Source organism: Mustela lutreola, chromosome 5 (genome assembly GCF_030435805.1).
Source record: "Mustela lutreola isolate mMusLut2 chromosome 5, mMusLut2.pri, whole genome shotgun sequence".
In the NCBI taxonomy this organism is placed as follows: domain Eukaryota; kingdom Metazoa; phylum Chordata; class Mammalia; order Carnivora; family Mustelidae; genus Mustela; species Mustela lutreola.
The window spans coordinates 105,831,944-105,851,533 of NC_081294.1; the positions used below are offsets into that span (position 1 = coordinate 105,831,944).

Below are 19,590 nucleotides of genomic sequence, written 5' to 3' on the forward strand. Positions count from 1 at the left end.
TCTTTACCTTCAGTGATTCCTTATTCCTCACAGTAAAGAAAAAATTTATTACAGCAGTAATGAATTATGTAAACCTAAGCTTACTATTTTCAGAAAATGATAAATAAATGAGTTAAATAACTTCTTCTATGTGATTTTTCAAAGTATCAGTTGGGAGTGGTTGCCTGACGCACTATGGTGACAGAAATGGGGGCACATGCCCAAGTGCATCTCAAATGAGTGCAGTGATCAATTTGTGATGTCTGCCCTGGTGTGGGTATGGAGGTCAGAGTGTGTTTGTTTAGTTTGCTTAGTTTGCTATCACTCTAGAAAAGGTCCAGTGTTTTTAGGGACTAAATCTGTGAGACCATAAAGTTGCAAGATTAGAAAGAGTCCTTACTAAATGGGGAAAAAAAAGATGAATTATATCATTATCTTAGATCTTCTAACAGAATTTAGATCAATGGTCCCTAAGGAAGGTAGTGGGGGGGGAGTCTCAGGGATTGGGGGTGAGGGGTGAGGCTCAAAAACAAAGCAATGTTTTATGCCTTTGCTGTTATTTTTTAGTCAAGTCCTTTAACATTATTTTGAATTTCAAATGATATTGAAAAAAACCTGAGATTTCTATGCTTTTCGAATGGGGGGCATGGATTAGGATAATTCAGAAATACTATTTTAAACTCTTAAATATTGAAGACATGACTTTTCTGGAACCACTAAATGTTTTGTTAAAAAAAATTACATCAATCAAAAATCACTAATTTAGAGGAAAGAACTTAAGGGTCCATGTTTCTGACCTGTCTTCATGGACATATCATTTCACTTGATAAATAATGATTGTTTTCATTTTATAATTTAAACAATGACTCAAAGAGCAGACCACAAGAAAATCAGTTATTGCCTCCTGCTTACTTTGGGTTTTAAATTAACCACTCTGAACTACAGGTAAATACAAATTATTAGCCCAGTTTAGACTGCATAAGCATTTTCATTTGCACAAGAACTCACTTTTATATGTGTGACAGTTGGAAATGACATCACAGGTAAATGACCTGTTAGAAAGTGTATTAACTCAGGAGTCAAAAACCCAGGTCCAAGTCCTGGCTCCAACATTAACTATGTCACTTTGCCAAGTAACATGACCTTTCTGGACCTTGGTCTCCACAGTGGAAAATGAGTGACTTGTTATCTCAAATATCCCTTTTGACTACACTACTCTGAGCCTAAGTTGTAACAAAGAAAAAAAAATATATATATATACACACACACATACATATTTGTATATATATACACACACTCATATGTACATATATATATACGTGTGTGTGTGTATATATATATATGAGAAATATATTTAATAATGTTCTGAAAGGAAAAAGGTTAAATATTTTTTAAAGACTTATTTATTTATTTATTTATTTGAGAGAGAGAGCACACATGGACGAGAGAGAGCATGAGTAGTGTGAGGGGCAGAGGGAGAAGCAGATTCCCTACTAAGCAGAGAGCCTGATGCAGGGCTTGATCCCAGGGCCCTGAGATCATGACCCGAACCAGAGGCAGCTGCTTAACCAACTGAGCCACCCAGGCACCCTGATTAACATTTCTAATTAGGTTGACTGGAGTCAACCTAATCAGAAATGGGTGAGAGAGAACACAAATGATTAACTCTGCCCCCAAAAGCAAACTGAGAACAAAAAGGATGTTCACAAATTTCCACACTAGACTTTGATTATTAGTGTAAATAAAGAGCGAACACAGAAGAGAAAAAGCAGTATAAGTAACAAAACATGATCTGCAGTAGAAGAAAACAGGGTGACGAGAACACCAACTTTCCATGCGTTACCAAGGGCAGAGTGGTATCACACGCCAAAAGCAAAGTGATGGAGGCAGGGCTTTGTAGCTTAGAAACAGACAAAATGTCCATCTCGGGAACATTACAGTATTGCCCAACAATGTGCATAGTGTAAAACTTTACTCTGGTCACATGTCTGGCCACTTGAAAGAACCCATTAATTTAAGATATATATATATTATATATGACGCTTACCTGCAGCATTCACAACTCTATTCGCTCTCATAGATCCCTGTGGCGTTTCAACATCCCATGTTCCATCAGACCTGGGTTTCAGAGAAGTCACCGGGGCGGGATATTTTAGAAGGGCACCATATTTCCTAGCCCCAGCAGCTAGGGCCATAGTTAGAGAGTAAGGATCAATATGACCATCTCCAGGATTATACAGTCCAGCTAAAACCTAAATTAATCATAAAAGAGTCAATACTGAACAAAAACTTACCCATTATTCAGTGTAACTGTATCCTGCCAGGAAATGTTTAGTAAAACTGGACTTTAAAAGGGCATCATGGCATCAGATTGATCAGTCTGTCCTTCCTTTTCCTTTATCAAAGCTCAGGCAGGGGCAAGACTCACACTGAGTGTTAAGTAGACACGCTCTTTGAGAGAGGCTTGCAACTGTCTCCAACATCCATTCTCTCCCCTGCCCCCCACAGTAATGGAAATTGAATGTTTATTTAGAAACACAGCCACCGAGAACAATTTCCAATAGTTGGCAGTTACTAGTTCCAGCTGGTAGCTAGAAGTATTACTAAGTTTTGGTCAGTGAAATACAAATGAAAGTGTCATGTGGCAGCTTTCATGAATCATTTTTTTAGAAAACACTGGCATGGGGCACCTAGGTGGCTCAGTCAGTTAATTGTCTGACTCTTGATCTCAACTGAGGTGTTGATCTCAGTGAGGGTCTTGAGTTCAAGCCACGAGTTGGACTCCACAATGGGCATGAAGCCTACTTAAGCAAACAAACAAACAAACAAACAAACAAAACCCAAAACCACTACCATATGCCCTTTGTCCCTTCTTTGTCCTGCCTCCTTCCTATTGTCTGGAATGCAGAACATGATGGCTAAAGCTCTAGCTGCTGCCATCTTGGACTAAAAACAGAAGAGACACACCCTAGGAATGACAGAGCAATGATCTAGAAGACAACTGGGCTCCTGAAATCTTCATGGAAAATAGCCACCGTTCAAATCCTGGACTGCCTAAATGAAAGAGAAACTTCTGTCGTGTTTAAGCATTACCATTTTAGTTTCTGACATTTGCAATCAGTCTGATACTAATTGGTCAATTATTTATATTTCATTGTTCAATACTATTAACAACTTCACATGTTAAATGCATATAGGTGTCAGGAAAATGTATACTTGACTTAGTCATTCAACAACTAATGCTTGAATATCTATGTTGCGGTAGGCCATCAGGCTAGGTGCCATGGGGAAACAAAGAAGAATGACAGTCTGATGAACCAAGTTGATAGAGGAACACTGTACAGTATTATATTTAGGTCTCATTCATTTCAGTAGAAATCTACTAAGTACCCAATACGATCAAAGAGCTTTTGTCAACTGTCTTCTGCATCTATTGAAATGATCATGTGTTTTTGTACTGTATTCTATTAATGTGACACATTACACTGATTGATTTTCAAGTGTTACTTTTTAAAGATTTTATTTATTTATCAGAGACAGAGAGACAGAGAGAGCACAAGCTGGGGGAGGGGCAGGCAGAGAGAGAAGCAGACTCTATGCTGAGCAGGGAGCCGATGTAGGACTCGATCCCAGGACCCTGGGATCATGACCTGAGTGGAAGCCAGATGCTTCACCCACTGAGTCACCCAGGTGTCCCAGATTTTCAGAAGTTAAATCAACCCTGAATCCCTGGCACAAATTCCACCTGATCATACTGCATTATTCTTTTTATATATTGCTAAATTCGGTTTGCTAGTTAAGGATTTTTGCACCAATATTCACATAATTCACCTGCCTTTCTTTTCTTGTGATGTCTTTATCTGGTTTTGGTATCAGGGCAATACTGGCCTCTTAGAATCAGTTGGGGAAGTGTTCTCTTCTATTTTTGGAAAAGTTTATGAAGGATTAGTATTAATTCTTCTTTAAATGTCTGGTAGAATTTACCAGTGAAGCCGTCTGGGCCCAGTCTTTTCTTTGTAGGCAGCTTTTGATTACTAATCCAATCTCTTTTTAGAGTTTTAGTCCAAGAGACTTATTTTGATTTTAATGGAATTCATATTACTGTAGACTTCCAAATGTCATGTTGGTGTTTTATAATGGATATGTCTCACTGCAGTAATCCCATTATCTATTTGATTTGGCACCCTGCCCCCAGATGCAGAGAATACTCTTCCCACATGTTTCCATTGCCTAATACCTTTGAGAAAACTCTGTGAGGGTGGGGACTTCCAGTAAAGCATTCCAACAGTAACATATAAACAGATAATATGCATAACCTTACAGTGATGCAATTTCCATGCAGACAGTGCAACTCAGTCTGTCACCACACTGTCATCACACAAAACTACAGACAAGAGAATGCCTATACATCTAAACGTCTATAGGCTCCCGAGGGCAAACAGCCCCTCACCCAGATCAATGATACAAAGTGCCACCCCAGTTCAGTTCAGGTCCTGCTGTAGTCTCTAAGGAGGACCATACGCTCCTCCTTCTCTCACCAGCCCCACCTGGTGGTAAACTTGAATAGCGTGCACAATGGAGACAGAACCTGGCTTCAGGTCTCTGCTCTTTCTAGCCGGATGAGCCTGAGTCCATTAGGTAAATGATCTTTTTTTTTTTTTTTTTTAAGATTTTATTTATTTATTTGACAGACAGAGATCACAAGTAGCCAGAGAGGGAGGCAGAGAGAGAAGAAGGGAAGCAGGCCCCCTGCTGAGCAGAAAGCCCAACGTGGGACTCGATCCCAGGACCCTGAGATCATGACCTGAGCTGAGGTCAGTGGCTCAACCCACTGAGCCACCCAGGCGCCCCTTAGGCAAATGATCTTAACTGCAATTTCCTATGCAGTAATAATATATATTGTATAACATTATTGTGAAAATTAAGTAAAATTATGCATATAAAGGGCCTAGCATAGTAGCTGGTATGTAAATCTATGCTGCAGTATTGTATAGTGTTAGTCATGCTTGTTATCCAAATGGGATTATTGCTTAGCCAAAAAAAAAAAAAAAAAGCCACTAAATTCCCAAGTGGATTTTCTCAGCCAAGTTTGGTTAAAACCAGATCAATACCTGACATAGAGCTTGTTGGGAGTACAGTTAAGACCTCGGTAATATTTGTGAAGCAACATAGGATGGCACTTCTAAGTTTGATTTTGTAAAAAGTTTTAATAAGACAGCCTGTCAAATGCATATTTATCATACCAGATAATTATTCTCTCTGCGGTTCTCAAACAGAAGTTTATGTATGGAAACCCTGAGATCTGGGGAACGCAGTAATAGAAAGGTAATAAAAATGCCTCCTCGGTTGTCACAGGTGGAAAACTAATAAATTTTTTCATTATGCTTTTATATTTCATTTAGCATACATAATAGCTCACCTATTACATACCCAGATTCCAGTGTTTATCATCTGATTTTGCCATTCCAAATCTGTGCGCAAAGCTTTTCTACCTTTAATAAACTTCTCAAAGTAAATTTTTATAATCCTAATTCAAGTCAACAAATGGTGAAAATAAATACCTTATTCATGTTGAGTAAAGGGAACATCTCTTGAATTTTTTCAGGCCCAATAATATACTGTTCTGTTGCATGCCAGCCAGTCCGAGTCATCTGATATTTAAATTCATCGACCCTTACGGGAGTTGTGGCAATTCTGATACTACCTGGCTGATGGAATCCCACCACCTGTGACAAACATGGCAATAGAAACACATAAGTAAATCGTTATTTGGCATTCAAACATGGTTCCTCTGCAGCACAATAAAAATGCGAGCATACATTGGGCGCCTGGGTGGCTCAGTGGGTTAAGCCGCTGCCTTCGGCTCAGGTCATGATCTCAGGGTCCTGAGATCAAGTCCCGCATCGGGCTCTCTGCTCAACAGGGAGCCTGCTTCCTCCTCTTTCTTTCTCTGTCTACTTGTGATCTCTCTCTGTCAAATAAATACATAAAATCTTTAAAAAAAAATGCGAGCATACAAAAAAGAGATTTACCCTATGGTGCAAGAGATAACTATGTAAAATCTTTGTGTCTTACAAGAAGACATTCACGCAGCAACTACTTACTCACTGGCTCCTCTGTGTCCGACCCTATGGTAAGCCCCAGAGATGCTGCTGTGAACAGGAGGCAAAGAGCCTGCAGGCAAGGCGCTTACAGTCTGCGGGTGAAAGGCAGACAGCTGAAGGCATAATTACAATAACATGGGATAGTGTTCATGGAAGAGGAAAAGAAAACCCTGTGAAAATGAGAAAGACAAAGGATCTAAGGAAAGATTATGCTGAGTGAAATAAGACAAGCAGAGAGAGTCAAGTATCATATGGTTTCACTTACTTGTGGAACATAAGGGATAACATGGAAAACATTGGGAGATGGAGAGGAGAAGTGAGATGGTGGAAATCGGAGGGGGAGACGAACCACGAGAGACTGTGGACTCTGAGAAACAAACTGAGGGTTTTGGAGGGGTCTGGGGTGGGGGGTTAGGTGAGCTGGTGGTGGGTATTTTGAAGGGCACGTATTGCACTGAGCACTAGGTGCGGTCCATAAACAATGAATTTTGGAACACTGAAAAGAAATAAAATTAAATTAAAAATAAAAGGAATATAAAGAATCAGAATGTTGCAGTGATGAGCTAAGCGTGAATGGAAACACACATTTATTTGACATTCGCTGAAGTCCTTCAGTTGGCCAAGCACTCAGCTGGGCGTTGGGTTACAGAGATCAAAGATGGATTCCTTGCCCTCAAGTTTCTCATAGTCCCTAGGAAGACCAAACAGTAAAGCAACTACCACAACAGAGAAAGAGAGAGAGAGATTGATTTGTGATTTGTGTTATAGGGTGCCTGGAAGCCTCAGTCAGTTCAGCATCTGCCTTTGGCTCAGGTCATGATCCCAGGGTCCTGGGATAGAGTCTCTCTGCTCTCTCTTTGCTCAGCTGAGAGGCTCCTTCTCCCTCTCCTTCTACCTGCTGCTCCCCTGCTTGTGAGCTCACTCTCTTTCTGTCAAATAAATAAATAAAATCTTTAAAAAATATATATATTGTTAGAACCAAAAGATGTTGCCTCAGCTGGCCTGACTGGTGGATGTGGAAAGTCAAGGACAGCTTCTCAAGGGGGATGACCTTGGGGAAGGGTGGAGAGTGATTACTGAGATGGGATCTGAGAAGATGTCGTTTCAGGCTGAGAGCCCAGCACATTTCAAAAATATATGTAATTAAGAATAGCTGAAGCCTATGAACGTAGCAAAGAGTGGCAAAAGAAAATGCCGGAAAGCAGGCAGGCCTCAGCTGATAAAGATTCTCCTCCTTTGGCCTTTGGCCTACAAGCTGTGGGGAGCCATTTGATAGTTTCAGGCAAGGAAAATAACATGAAAAATTTAAGTAAGTTCCTATCTTAGCCTACAGATAGTTTTTGCCGGCCACTTTATTTTAAGAGCTCTAATAAGTATGAGAAGAGATAAAAATAAAAGGGAAGGGCTTTTAGTGGAGTACTTTTCAAAACTGTGTGACAATCTGGCAGGCATTGCCTTCGGCTCCTTTGTAATCCAGTTGCTGAAACGCTCCGATTTCTTAGTTTCTAGATATAGTAACTGACTAAAGATATTTTTGAAAGCTTCTTTGTATGATTTCCTCATTTAAAAAAAAAAATCAAGAAGAGTGGTTAACTACATGGGAAATGTACTTCAGAAAATTAAATGGATAGTAAAGCACACTTGGGATTCTTACCGGAAACACCCATCAGATTTCTCTACCATGTGAAACATTTCACATGCCATTAATGTCACTACACACAGCTTTAATGACGGTATGTCCAACTTCTTCAGAAATCCTACGTATTTCTGAGAAATCGACCTAAAAGACAATTTCAAGTTACATGCATTTACCTGTCCAGTTTCTTCTTCCAATTTCTCATAAAGTTTGATGCTATCATAATGTATCTTCTTCAAGTTTATGCCAGGATGAAAGTAAGTTGTTAAACCTGCCTTGAAAGAGGAAAGGAAAGAAAATACTAAATAAACAAAATAATAATAACATTCTCTAAAATGTTTTATTTGAGTAGACTGACATACAGTGTTACACCAGTTTCATGTGTAACATAGGGATTCAACAACTCGACATTATGCTATGTTCATCACAAGTGTAGCTCCCATCTGTCACCATATAACACGATTACAATACCACTGACTATATTCCCTATGCAGTACCTTTTACCCCACCTCTTATTCCATAATCTGGAAGCTTCTATCTCTCACTTTCTTTTATCCCTTTTGCCTATCCCCCCCGCCCTCCACTCCACTCCTTTCTGGAAACCAACAGTTTGTTTTGTGTATTTATGAATCTGTTTCTTCTTTTTGTTTGTTTATTCATTTTTTTCTAGATTCTACATTAAGTGAAACCATATGTTATCTGTCTTTCTCCATCTGACTTACTTCACTTAGTATAATACCCTCCAGGTCCATTCACATTGACAGAAATGAAGATTTCATCCCTTTTTATGGCTGATTAATATTCCGCTGTATAAAAGATTTTTTTAAAAGATTTTAAAAAGATAAAAAGATTTTATAAAAGATTTCAGCTGTGTAAAAGATCTTTATCCTTTTATCTGGGTTGCTTCCAAAACTGGGCTATTGCAAATAATGCTGTTTTCTATTGTGGCTGCACCAATTTACACTCCCTCCAACAGTGCACAAGGGTTCTTTTTCATCAACATCCTTGCCAACAACATTCTCTACGTTTAAGTAGTTTATCTGTTAAGCAGGACTTTATTACTGGCAAGAAACCAGGAGGCACCAGCCATTCTTTTGGGATCAGAACACATCAGTTCCAGCTTGAGCAGAGCTGGGCATAAGACTCATGGGCAATTTGAACCATGTAGGTAATGGGAAGTCAGGCAATGAACATATATGGCAAGTCCCTAAAAGTTACTAAGGAAAGAATGTTCATAGGTTCATAAAGGGGATGATTTAGATGAGAAGTTCAGGGATGTATGCTGTTAGGAAGAATATGTGGGGAGGGGTGGCATACAGTATGGACCCAAACCAACAAATCCTGTGTTCCCATAAGGAGGAGGAGCATGGACCAGCAAAATTTTACTTGACCCAATCCCCACCAATCTCTTAAATGGAATAGCCCTCCTGTTCTCTTTCCTGAAATTTCCAAAATTCAAGAATTGGAAAATTCCTGAGAATGAGAGCCTGGCTAGTTGGTGAAGAGATTTTTGTTGAAGCTTAACCTGTCTGATGAACACATAGATTGTACCCCACAAATATTTGCTGAATAAACACTTATGAATTACTCTCACAAAAAAAATATCTAAATAGTAGCATGCCAAAAACCCCTTTTATTAACTCTGGCAGATGCAATGTAGTATCCAAAAAAAGAATTCTAAGCAATTCTATGAAGCAGCTTCTCTAAATTAAGTATCTGGGGCCCCGTTTTGTTTTTTGTGTTTTTTTTTTCCTTTTTGTGGTACATAAACAATGAATCTTGGAACATGGAGCCCCATTTTATAGCTAATTTATCCTAGAAAGCTCATCAGAACACAATCTGTTCCAAATAAAATCTGTTTGGGAGGATTTATAAGGTTCTTCTATGATAGTGGTAAATATGTGGTTCTCCCAAACTCAAAAGCACTCCATTTGAAGTTCCTCAGTGTCATCCTTTACGGATCAGAACCCTAGGGCTTCTGTCAGGTACTTGTTCAAGCATTTAGACACATGCACAGCTTTTTTTTTTTTTTTTTTTTTTTTTAGAAAAACCCTGACAGGGCTTAGAAGGAAGTGTGGGTCAGGCTCTTTCCCTTTCAAATATCCCACTCTCCTTAGTATCAGTGTGCATATGAGCTTTTCTAGATCAATAATGGAGAATCCCTAGCCTTCAGGTGTCTGCTAGGCATGTCTTCCATAGATCTCTCATCAGTTAGGAAAAAAATGATATTCACAAGCCCTGGTGTAGGGTTCCATTCACCATTTACTCAAGATCCTCTGAGCTTAACTTAGAATAAATCAGACCACCAGAAAATTGTCTATCTACACTATATCAGTCCTCTTCCCTTCCCCAGAAAGCTATTTTAATAGAATTATGAATTAATCATCTTTTTAATTAAGTTTTTAAATTTTTTTATAAACATATAATGTATTTTTATCCCCGGGGTGCAGGTCTGTGAATCACCAGGTTTACACACCTCACAGCACTCACCATAGCACACACCCTCCCCAATGTCCATAACCCCACCCCCTTCTCCCAAACCCCCTCCCCCCAGCAACCCTCAGTTTGTTTTGTGAGATTAAGAGTCTCTTATGGTTTGTCTCCCTCCCGATCCCATCTCGTTTCATTTATGAATTAATAATCTTTTATCTGAAAAAGTCACATGGGTTTGTTTTTGTAAAATTGTTATTTAAGACATTTAGCCCAATGAACTCTGTTTAGGGAACACTGTGTTTCTATTCTGGGATTCAGAAAGAATATAGTAAATAGAAATTTTGAAGGGGAAAACATTGTGTTTTTTTAAGATTCATTTATTTGAGAGAAAGAAAGCACAAGTTGGGGAGGGGCTGAGGGAGGGGGAGAAGCCGCTCCCTGCTGAGCCAGGAGCCATGCAGGAGTGGATCCCAGGACCCTGAGATCATGACCTGAGCTGAAATCAGACGCTTAACTGACTGTGCCACCCAGGTTCCCTGAACGCACTGTTCTTATCCTTCAAGATTTTATAGCTTGACTGAAGTCGTGAAACTTTCATATATGAAACAATGAAATCAAGAGCATAGGATTAAATGCCAAAGCATTTCAAGAAAGACATAAGAACCAAGAGAAAAGCCTCAGACTCTTGTTAAGCCTCCAACTCTTGATTTCTGCTCAGGTCAGGATCTCAGGATCATGGGATTGAGCCTCAAGTCAGGCTCCACACTCAGTGTGATATCTTCTTTCTCTTGCTCTCTCTCTCTCACTCACTCTGACCCTCTCCAACCTCTAAAATAATTAAATAAATCTTAAAAAAAAAAAGAGAGAGAGAGAGAGAAGATACTAGAATGGTCACAAGTTTATAGGGAGAACAGGAAAGGGCCTACCTTTGATTTGAGGAAACAAAATTATTAAAAATCATTAAGAACTATAACTCTTTGAATGAAATTAGAATTATGAGTTCTTATTGATTAAACAAATAAATAAATACTCTGTCAGGAAGAAGAAAAAGTTCTTCCTTACAGTAGGCTAACAATGAATGAGTAGTAAAGGAATGATGGCATTTGAGAAATCATCAATTATCTCTAAAGCTAGTGATGATCTTTCTCTAATAAGCCTGCCCTCTCTTTCACGAGCCTCTACAACCTCAAAAAAGCCCAGTGACTGACCTCAAGCCATTACATAAGCCAGGCGGTCCAGACACACACATGGATAAAAAAATTTAAACACACCCACTAAAATATGTGGATTTCCTTGTTCTCACATGACATATGAATAGTATTATTATTTGTGTTTTTTTAAGTTTTGTTTTTGTTTTTGTTTTTGACAGAGAGAAAGAACATACAAGCACGGGGAGCAGGAGAAGCAGGCTCCCCATTGAGCAGGGAGCCTGATGCCAGGCTCAATCCTCAGACCCTGAGATCATGACCTGAGCTGAAGACAGATGCTTAATGACTGAGCCACCCAGGCACCCCGTATTACTATTTGTAACAGAAATCATAAAACATACAAAAACAACATGAAATGAGTTAAATATTTTAAATAATTTTATTGTTTATTGTGTAGAAAAGCTTATGAATTTTTAAAATTTACTTATGTAAAAAAGCTTTTGTGCTTTTGAAGTTTATTACATAGAATTATAAAACAACTTAAATTATTATACTATATAATTAAATATAAATGAAATTAAATATATAATATAGATATATAATGCTATATTATATATATTATATAGAATTATGTAAAGTTTATTATATAGAATAGCTTGAATAGTCAACTGATTTATTAAACTTTTACCAAAGCTATGTGAATAATGTGCTTTATTACTGAAATATATATAGGGTTAGCCTTGGTAAAGCAGCAACTTGAAGGCTTAATCCCAGTTTCTTTTATTTTGAAACTGAATGGCTATGCTAGCTGGGTAAGCTAGCTATGAATGATACAAAGGTCTGAGCAGAAAAAGGGCACTTTCTTGGCTGTACTCTGTGCATCGTGACCCCACCTCTTCCCCCCCATCATCACCTACACAAACGTTTCTGTTGAAACTTGACTGACTAGTCACCTTTCATGTACTCTTGTCCAGCAGTTGTTTTATGAGCTAATTGGAAGTCACCGCATTTTTATATTTTAAATATATGGGTACAAGTCCCACTGAAACTCATCATTTGGAAAAATCTTAGATGTGTTGAAAAATTTATCTCTTGTATATATATATGAGATTTTTCTAGATACATATCATTTTGGCCAGAAAAATCTAATAATGATGCCAACATTTCAAAACATCTCTTTTCAAAATGCTCTCTTCCCAAAAGGACTATTTTGCAGAAAGCAGTTATTTCTCACTTAAAATATCATCTTTACTTTGAAAGGACAGCTTGCATCCTTTTTTTTTTTTTTTTTTTAATGTTTATCTGGAAATGACTGGCAGCCATTTTCATCACTACAAAGGTCACTAGATTTAGGACACTTGTCTTTTTGTAAAAGAAAAATTTGGGGGGCACCTGAGTGGCTCAGTGGGTTAAAGCCTCTGCCTTCAGCTCAGGTCATGATCCCAAGGTCCTGGGATCGAGCCCCACATCGGGCTCTCTGCTCAGCAGGGAGCCTGCTTCTCCTCCCAACCCCCCCACCCCCTCTCTCTGCCTGCTTCTCTGCCTACTTGTGATCTCTCTACTCTCTGCCAAATAAATAAATAAAATCTTTAAAAAAAAAAAAAGAAAGAAAAATTTTGTTTCACAACCCTTTAAATTATTGTATGAGATGTGGTACAACACTTTCAAGTTCATTCCCTCTCCCTTTCATCACAAATTGTATTATTTAAAGCCCTGTTTCCATTCAATTCATCACAACAGTGATTCTCTATAGCACCTGATCCACATTATGTCATGTAGACTAAAGAAAAACAAAGTACAGGAGTGCCTCCTTTGTGGTGCCGACCTTGGAATCATACCCAGTATGTCACCCGCATCACAAGTGAAGGCTATTTGTAAAGACCAGTAAAGCTTAATTTCTTTGTTACAGTTTTAGATGAAAATGAATAGAAAGTTCTAGTATTGTCTCCCTCCACCCCGAATGGATCACTGTGCATCTTTAGATCTTCAGTCCTTAGTTCTCCAGAATATTCACTTCGTCACCATCCCCAAGGACTTTCTCTCCTGGGCGCCCCATGCTCCAGAGCTGCTTCTCCCTCCATCCTCTCCCCTTTCCCTCCATCCTACATGAAATGTTCTAAATTGGTAGTCGTGGCACCTGCTGACAAAGCAGTCTTGTTAAAATACAGCAAAGCCTCAGGATTTGGGGATTTGTGACTCCATTTTTAATATTCATTTTGCAAGCTGTGCCTTCCTCCATAAGTATTTGATTCCTGCACTTTACAGATACGTTTAACCTTGAGCATGTGTCATGTTTCAGTGATGCTGCCTGGATTTTTGTAATCTGCCCCTTTAGCTGGCTCCCCAGCCTTCCACATTCCCAAATCTGCTCCAAATACTTATACTTCTCTGCGTTAAAAATTCCGAATATGTGGAACTTCTTCATGTTGCTTTTTCCTTTATCCCCAGGGGGTCAAATAATCTGGCTCCTGATGCCTGAGTCCATGTTGAGCTCACACTGCCCGGGTCTCTTTTTTGTAAACTGTAGAGCATAAAGTAGGAGCATGCCTTTCCCACTCACTCTGGTATCTCTCTGGTTAAGGAGAAATTATTCTGCACAGTTAACATTTAACAAGAAGCTATCATCTTAAGAACTTTGCCCACGTCTCCTGAAAAAACTCAGGTTAGGAGTATGTTGCTTTTTTGAGTGTTCGTTCACAGGCTGTCCAAGACGTAATAATGCAGGGAGTCCAATAATCTATTGTAAAACATGGGCCACATCAAATCAAACAAATATAAATGATAAATCTGTAATTAAAATACTGAAATACATGCCCTCCTTAACCATCCAGAAGTCTTAAAAGGGTGTAAGCCTCTCTCTCAGAATATCTCCATTTGCCTCAATTTCCCCCTGCCTACATGCCCTTACCTGGACAGCCTCACCACACCCTTGCTCACTTCTTCCCGGTCTGTGCTGAGGCATCACCTCCTTGAAGTAGCGTCCTGACTCCTCCATTCCATTGTCCTTCATCCCCTTACCCCACCTTCCTCTTCTTCATGGCACTGATTACTCTCAAGCATTGCTTGTGTGTTCTCTGTCTGCCACACAGAATGTGGCTCTGCGGGTGCAGGCATTCATTTTTCCCTGTTGGGTCCTCATCTCCTAGAATAGGACTGGCCTGAACCCAATACAGGCTCTCAGCGACTAATGTTGAAAGAATGAGCAAATGGCCACTAAGGAGAAGTTACAGGAGAGCCACAGGAGAAATGCAGGCTTCCTCCGGTATGACAATATGAAGTCACCTCGAAAAGTCTAGTTCAGGGAGGGGGGTAGAGCCAGGAGTGTTGGAGAGACCCTTCTCTGCAGGTAGGAGGAAGTGAGCTGAGGGACAAGAGCCAGTGTGCCTGCAAAGGCTCTGAAAGAGCACTGAGGGAGAACCAGGTGCCTGCACCTCCTGCTCAGACTGAAGGATGAGGGGATTGGAGGGAAAGGAGACAGGGGGAGAGGAGCTGGGCTTGGCACGACTTTTCCAGAAGTCTCCATCCATGAGTCTCCATCCACTATGCGATCACTGGGATGCTGGACCCAACTGGGCCTAAATCTGAGCTGCGCTCTCCCCTAATCTCAGCACGAGACAGGCAGCCCTTTCAGTACTTGACAACCCCCAAACCTAGAGCGGGTCCGAGATTCAAGAGTCCCCAAAGAGCAGGGTTCCCTCTTGTCTCAGCAGAGGAAAACTAGAGACACAAAGGGATGATGAGCCATAGCTAACACTGCTCAACCCTTTCTCCAAAAGAGATTTGTACTGACAGTCACCAAAACTTCCTCTCCCATCCTTAGCTGACTTCAGAAATCATTGGGATGACATACTGGTATGAGAGAAGTGTCAATCACTTCCTTTACCTGAGCAACTTTCCATTTCAGCCCAATTACTGTGTAGCACAGGAACAATTATGTATATCATTAAATACTTCCGGTTGCCTGGGCTATGTGTCTATTTAGACAACACTTTTGAAAACAATGTCGCATGTTCCCAGCCCTCATAGTTCTCAACTTCATGAAGCCAAGCTGCCGACTCGCAGTGTGGAATTAAAATCATACATAAAAGCAAAAGGACCACGAAACCCAGGTGAGGGGAGTTTAGGGAAAGGTCTCCTGCTATGTTTGAGATCAGGCAGCCAGGATCTTTCCACACAAAAGCTAACACTTGCTAAACATTTACCATGTGTTTAATAACTTTACACATATTAACTCAACCTTCGTCACAACCCTTTTGGGTAGGTGCTGTCGATGGCCCCTTTCTGCCCGGCAGGAATGGAAGCTTAAGTAACAGGTCCCAAGTCAGCTGGGTAGAAAATGGCGGAGCCAGGGTTGAATCCGGAAACCACATGTCCAAGAAAAAGACATTAAAAATATTGATCATGCCCTGGAAGTACACCAACTAAATTGTAATTGCACCTTCCAACACGACTGAAAGGAAACGTGCTCTACAGAGTCGAAGTGGGGAGTTCTAAGGGGGAAGAAGAGTGATTGCCCTGGTACACGGTTCAGTGCCTGGGATGGTTTCGAGGTGCTTTTCTTACTGCGTGCCAGGTAGATCCAGCTGTGAGCTCGGATTTTTCCAGGAGGACCACATCTTTCATCCCCGCTTTGGCGAGATGATAAGCCAGACTCACACCAACGCAGCCGCCTCCAATGATCACAGTTTCTGCTCTGTCTTTCCATCTTGTTTCTGCAGATAAGGGTGGGTTCTCCTCTCTGGAAGACAATTTTTTTAAATGGTAGTTTTCCCAGGCAGTCGTAGCTATAGTTTACTGACTCATGTGTTCCTCCTGGTTTCTCTAATATCTTAACAGTGCCTGGGAGGTTGGCATAGTGCTGCTTTAATCATTTAGGACATCTAAATCCTGACTGATGCAACCTGGTTCCGGGAAGGAAGAGGAGGCATGTGAGCCCCATTCCGTATAATTCTGGTCCATTGAAACTAACAGAACTAAAGAATTGAATGTGACTTTTTTTTTTTTTAAATTTCCAAAGGATCTAGAGAATAATTTTTCTCAGTCTACTTAAAGAACACACTTATAATCATTTTATTCCATGAAAACCCCTAATCAACGTGATGATTAGCTTCTATTAAACCTTGGATCTCTTCCTCCACCCACTGTGTTCCAGGCTGAAGAGACAAGTGGAGTAAAATGTTACTTTCTCACTTAATTTCCTCACTGCTCATGTTCTTCTCTCATTTTATAATTATTGGTCAGTGGTTCAATATATGTATTTGCATGACTTTCTTCCTAGCTGGATCGTGAACTTCTCCAAGACACACTGTGAAAAGCAAGGTGTAATTAAGGAGAAGGGGAATATATATATACACCCCTGTTTGCTTATACACAGAGGATGGGGGGGGGGTGGGATTCAGAGGACACTGTTAACAGCTGACTAGGGGAAAAGATGGGGGTAGGAGTGGCTTCGCACTGGGAACCCTTGAATACGATTTCACTTTGTATGTGGGTGCATGTAAAAGAAAACAGAGAAATCTAGAAGAAATCCAAACACCCACTTCTTGGACGCCAAAGCGCCCCTGACCCTGCACACTGCCTCAGGCCCTCGCTCCCACCCCGCAGCCACCCAGCCTCGGGCCTCGGCACTCGCCGGGCCTCCACTCACCCTTGGCGGCCGCAGGCTAAGCGCGGGCGGCCGGGGGAGCCCCGCAGCGGGAGGCTCTGCAGCCGGAGGCCCCGCAGCCGCTGTGCGCCCGAGCGGAGCATGGCGAGGCCAGGGAGGCCGAGGCCGAGGTCGCGGGCACCAGCTCCGAGGCCAGCCGGTCAGCCGAAACCCTGGGGCGGCGGGGCCGGCCGCTCCGCTGAGAGGGAGAACCCTCCCCCGGGGCGAGGGGCGGGCTCCAGGGCTGGCGCGCTCTCCCGGACTCGGCGCCCTCACAGTCGCGGCGCGATGGCACCGGCCGGAGTCCCCGGGGCCAAAAAGGTGAGTTTCCGGGCGTCGGCGAGGTATGCAGCCCCGCGGACCACAGGGCTCTCGGTGCCTGAAGTTCAAACCCCACCTCAGCTCTTGGCTGGGAACTTAGACGGCTCCGCGCCTGGGTTTCCGCGATCGCCAGTTGCCGGGGGTGACAATACCACCTTGGCGACAGGATTAGATAACAATTTCAGGTAGCATTTATGGAGCCCTAACCCGGCGCCCCATGCTGCTTTACGCAAATTATCTCGTTTTCACGATTATTCCCATTTTTCAGATGAGGAAACTGAGGCCCAGAGAGTCAGGCAACTAGCTCAAGGTCACCCCATTCTACTCCACGGTTAAGTGTGGGGGGCAGGGGGAGGTGAAGTCCAGTTTTGGATTCAGGGGCCATGCTTACATTTTCTATCCTCAGCCCACCAACACCGTCAGGTCTTCTTCTGGTCAATTGGCCCCAGAGCTCGGTTCCCTCATGTTTTGGGAAGGGTGGCGGCCTGGCCCTGCAAGCGAGGGGCTGGCCTGAAACCAGTCCCGGGGGGGGGCGCAGGTAGGTGGGTGTAAGTAAGGTGGTTTGGAGGGGCTCGGCCTCCTCTGACTCCTCTGATGAGTCACATGGGTCTTCCTGGCCCCTTCTCCAGGCTTCATTCCCCATCTGCTCACCAACTGTGAGCCTCATTCCCACCCCACCCCGCCCCATCGCGCCCTACCCCGCCCTGCTTCTCTGCTGGGTGTGTGCTTGTTGAGGAGAAGGGATGACAAAACAAAATTAAGAAAGGCATGAACTTGGACGCAGGACATCTCCAGGATCCCTCAAAGCAACCCACCTGTGCCCCAAAATTCAGTGAGGGTGGGGAAGGGAGCAGCTATATAGGCGTGGAAATGTGAATCACTAATCTATTTATAATAAAAAGTTAGGAATAACCAAGAAGCCCAACCACGGTGGGCTCCCTAAATAAAGGTGCATCCACTTACCAACTTATTGGGCAGCCAATTAAGAAGCTAAGTATGGGAACAAGCAAACTGCTTTGGCAATGTTACCTTATGAAAGGAGTTACACTTTGTCATGGACTGATCTCAACTACCTAAAAATATTTATATATGCAGTGCAAGGAAGGAAATAATAATGGTGATAATTACATAAGATATGCAACATGGGTTTAACAATTAATGAAAAAATCTTTGGATATGTTTTTCTGATTATGAAAGTAAAATATGGGCATTGAAGAAAATGAGCTTAATAAAAAGATAAAGACATTGTGCTGATTTCTTCCTCTAAATTTTCTGTAATACTGTGCTCACCTTGAGCTCATTTTTAAAAAAAGATTTTTAAAATATATTGTCCCTGTCCAATTTCTTCCCAGCCCCTGCTCTTGTAACACCAAGAGTATCATATGATAACCCATCTAATGTGTACCCAAGAGTTAAAATGTTAGTGGAAATCACCTAATATCACCTCTCCTGTCAGCTAACAGGTACATCTTAAGAATTCATTTGATTGCCACAGGGGACAGGGGCAGGGGGAGGTGAAGAGTAGCCTCATTAATCCCCAAGAGCAGTCCTAGTGGCTGCTTCAGGCAGAATGGATGCCTGGTAGCCTCCCGCCAGAGGGTGAAGTTGGTCTGCTCTTCTGTGTGTGAACAGAGGCACCCGGGAGCCAGACCTTAAATCCAGAAGTCTAGAGACTGAGGTCTGCAAAAACGAAGAAGAAATGCTTCTCGGAGCTCACTGTCAGCTCTGAGGCAGAGTCACTGCCAAAATGAAGGACAGAATGGAATGAAAATAGAAATGTACTGAAAGTAAATTTACAGTGATCTGTGTTTTCCACAGTCCTCTGTCATACTAGTGCTGTCTTTAGATCCTCCTGGTGTAGTAATTAATTGAGGTGGTAAATAGAGTAGTGAAGGAGAAACTAAAAGATGCTCTGAATTCAAATCTTGATGATGTGGTTATTTTACTAATGGCTGTTTAAAAAATGGGCAAAATTTGAAATTTTGGACAAATATCTAGGTAACAGATCAAAATGCCTTGACTTGTTATCACGAGGATACAATAAAAATAAGCCCTGTCATTTTCTTAAAACCTTAGCTAATTTTCTGTTCTAGAGTGCTATTTTTTCCCCTCTTCAGGACCAGACTTGCAGCACTTATGAAACAAGAGACATTTTCAAAAGTCTTCCCTGTCTGCTAACTCTTGGCACAGTTTATGAAGGGCCTACTCTTGGTGAGCTGCCGTATGCGGTGGTAGGAAGAGAGACCAATGAGATCTGTCACCTGAACCGCAAGCATTTTATTTATTTTTTCAATTTATTTTCAGAAAAACAGTATTCATTATTTT

The 19,590-nt window shown here is 41.4% G+C and overlaps 1 protein-coding gene across 2 annotated transcripts in view; it reads right to left on the reverse strand.

Moving 5' to 3' along the window:
• The window catches only part of DMGDH (dimethylglycine dehydrogenase), a 65,914-nt gene extending 48,179 nt beyond the window's left edge, over positions 1-17,735 (reverse strand). Inside the window, exons 1-5 of one of the 2 annotated variants that reach the window (XM_059175318.1) lie at positions 17,657-17,735; positions 15,864-16,038; positions 7,896-7,994; positions 5,541-5,705; positions 2,027-2,231 (exon numbers count right to left, since the gene is read on the reverse strand). In XM_059175318.1, the coding sequence (XP_059031301.1) occupies positions 2,027-2,231; positions 5,541-5,705; positions 7,896-7,994; positions 15,864-15,923 (529 nt within the window). In that variant the 5' untranslated portion in view covers positions 15,924-16,038; positions 17,657-17,735. Of the gene's footprint in view, positions 1-2,026; positions 2,232-5,540; positions 5,706-7,895; positions 7,995-15,863; positions 16,039-16,947; positions 17,049-17,656 lie in introns of those variants that run through there. The other variant, XM_059175317.1, reaches the window with a different exon arrangement.
• Between the last annotated feature and the right edge of the window lie 1,855 nt (positions 17,736-19,590).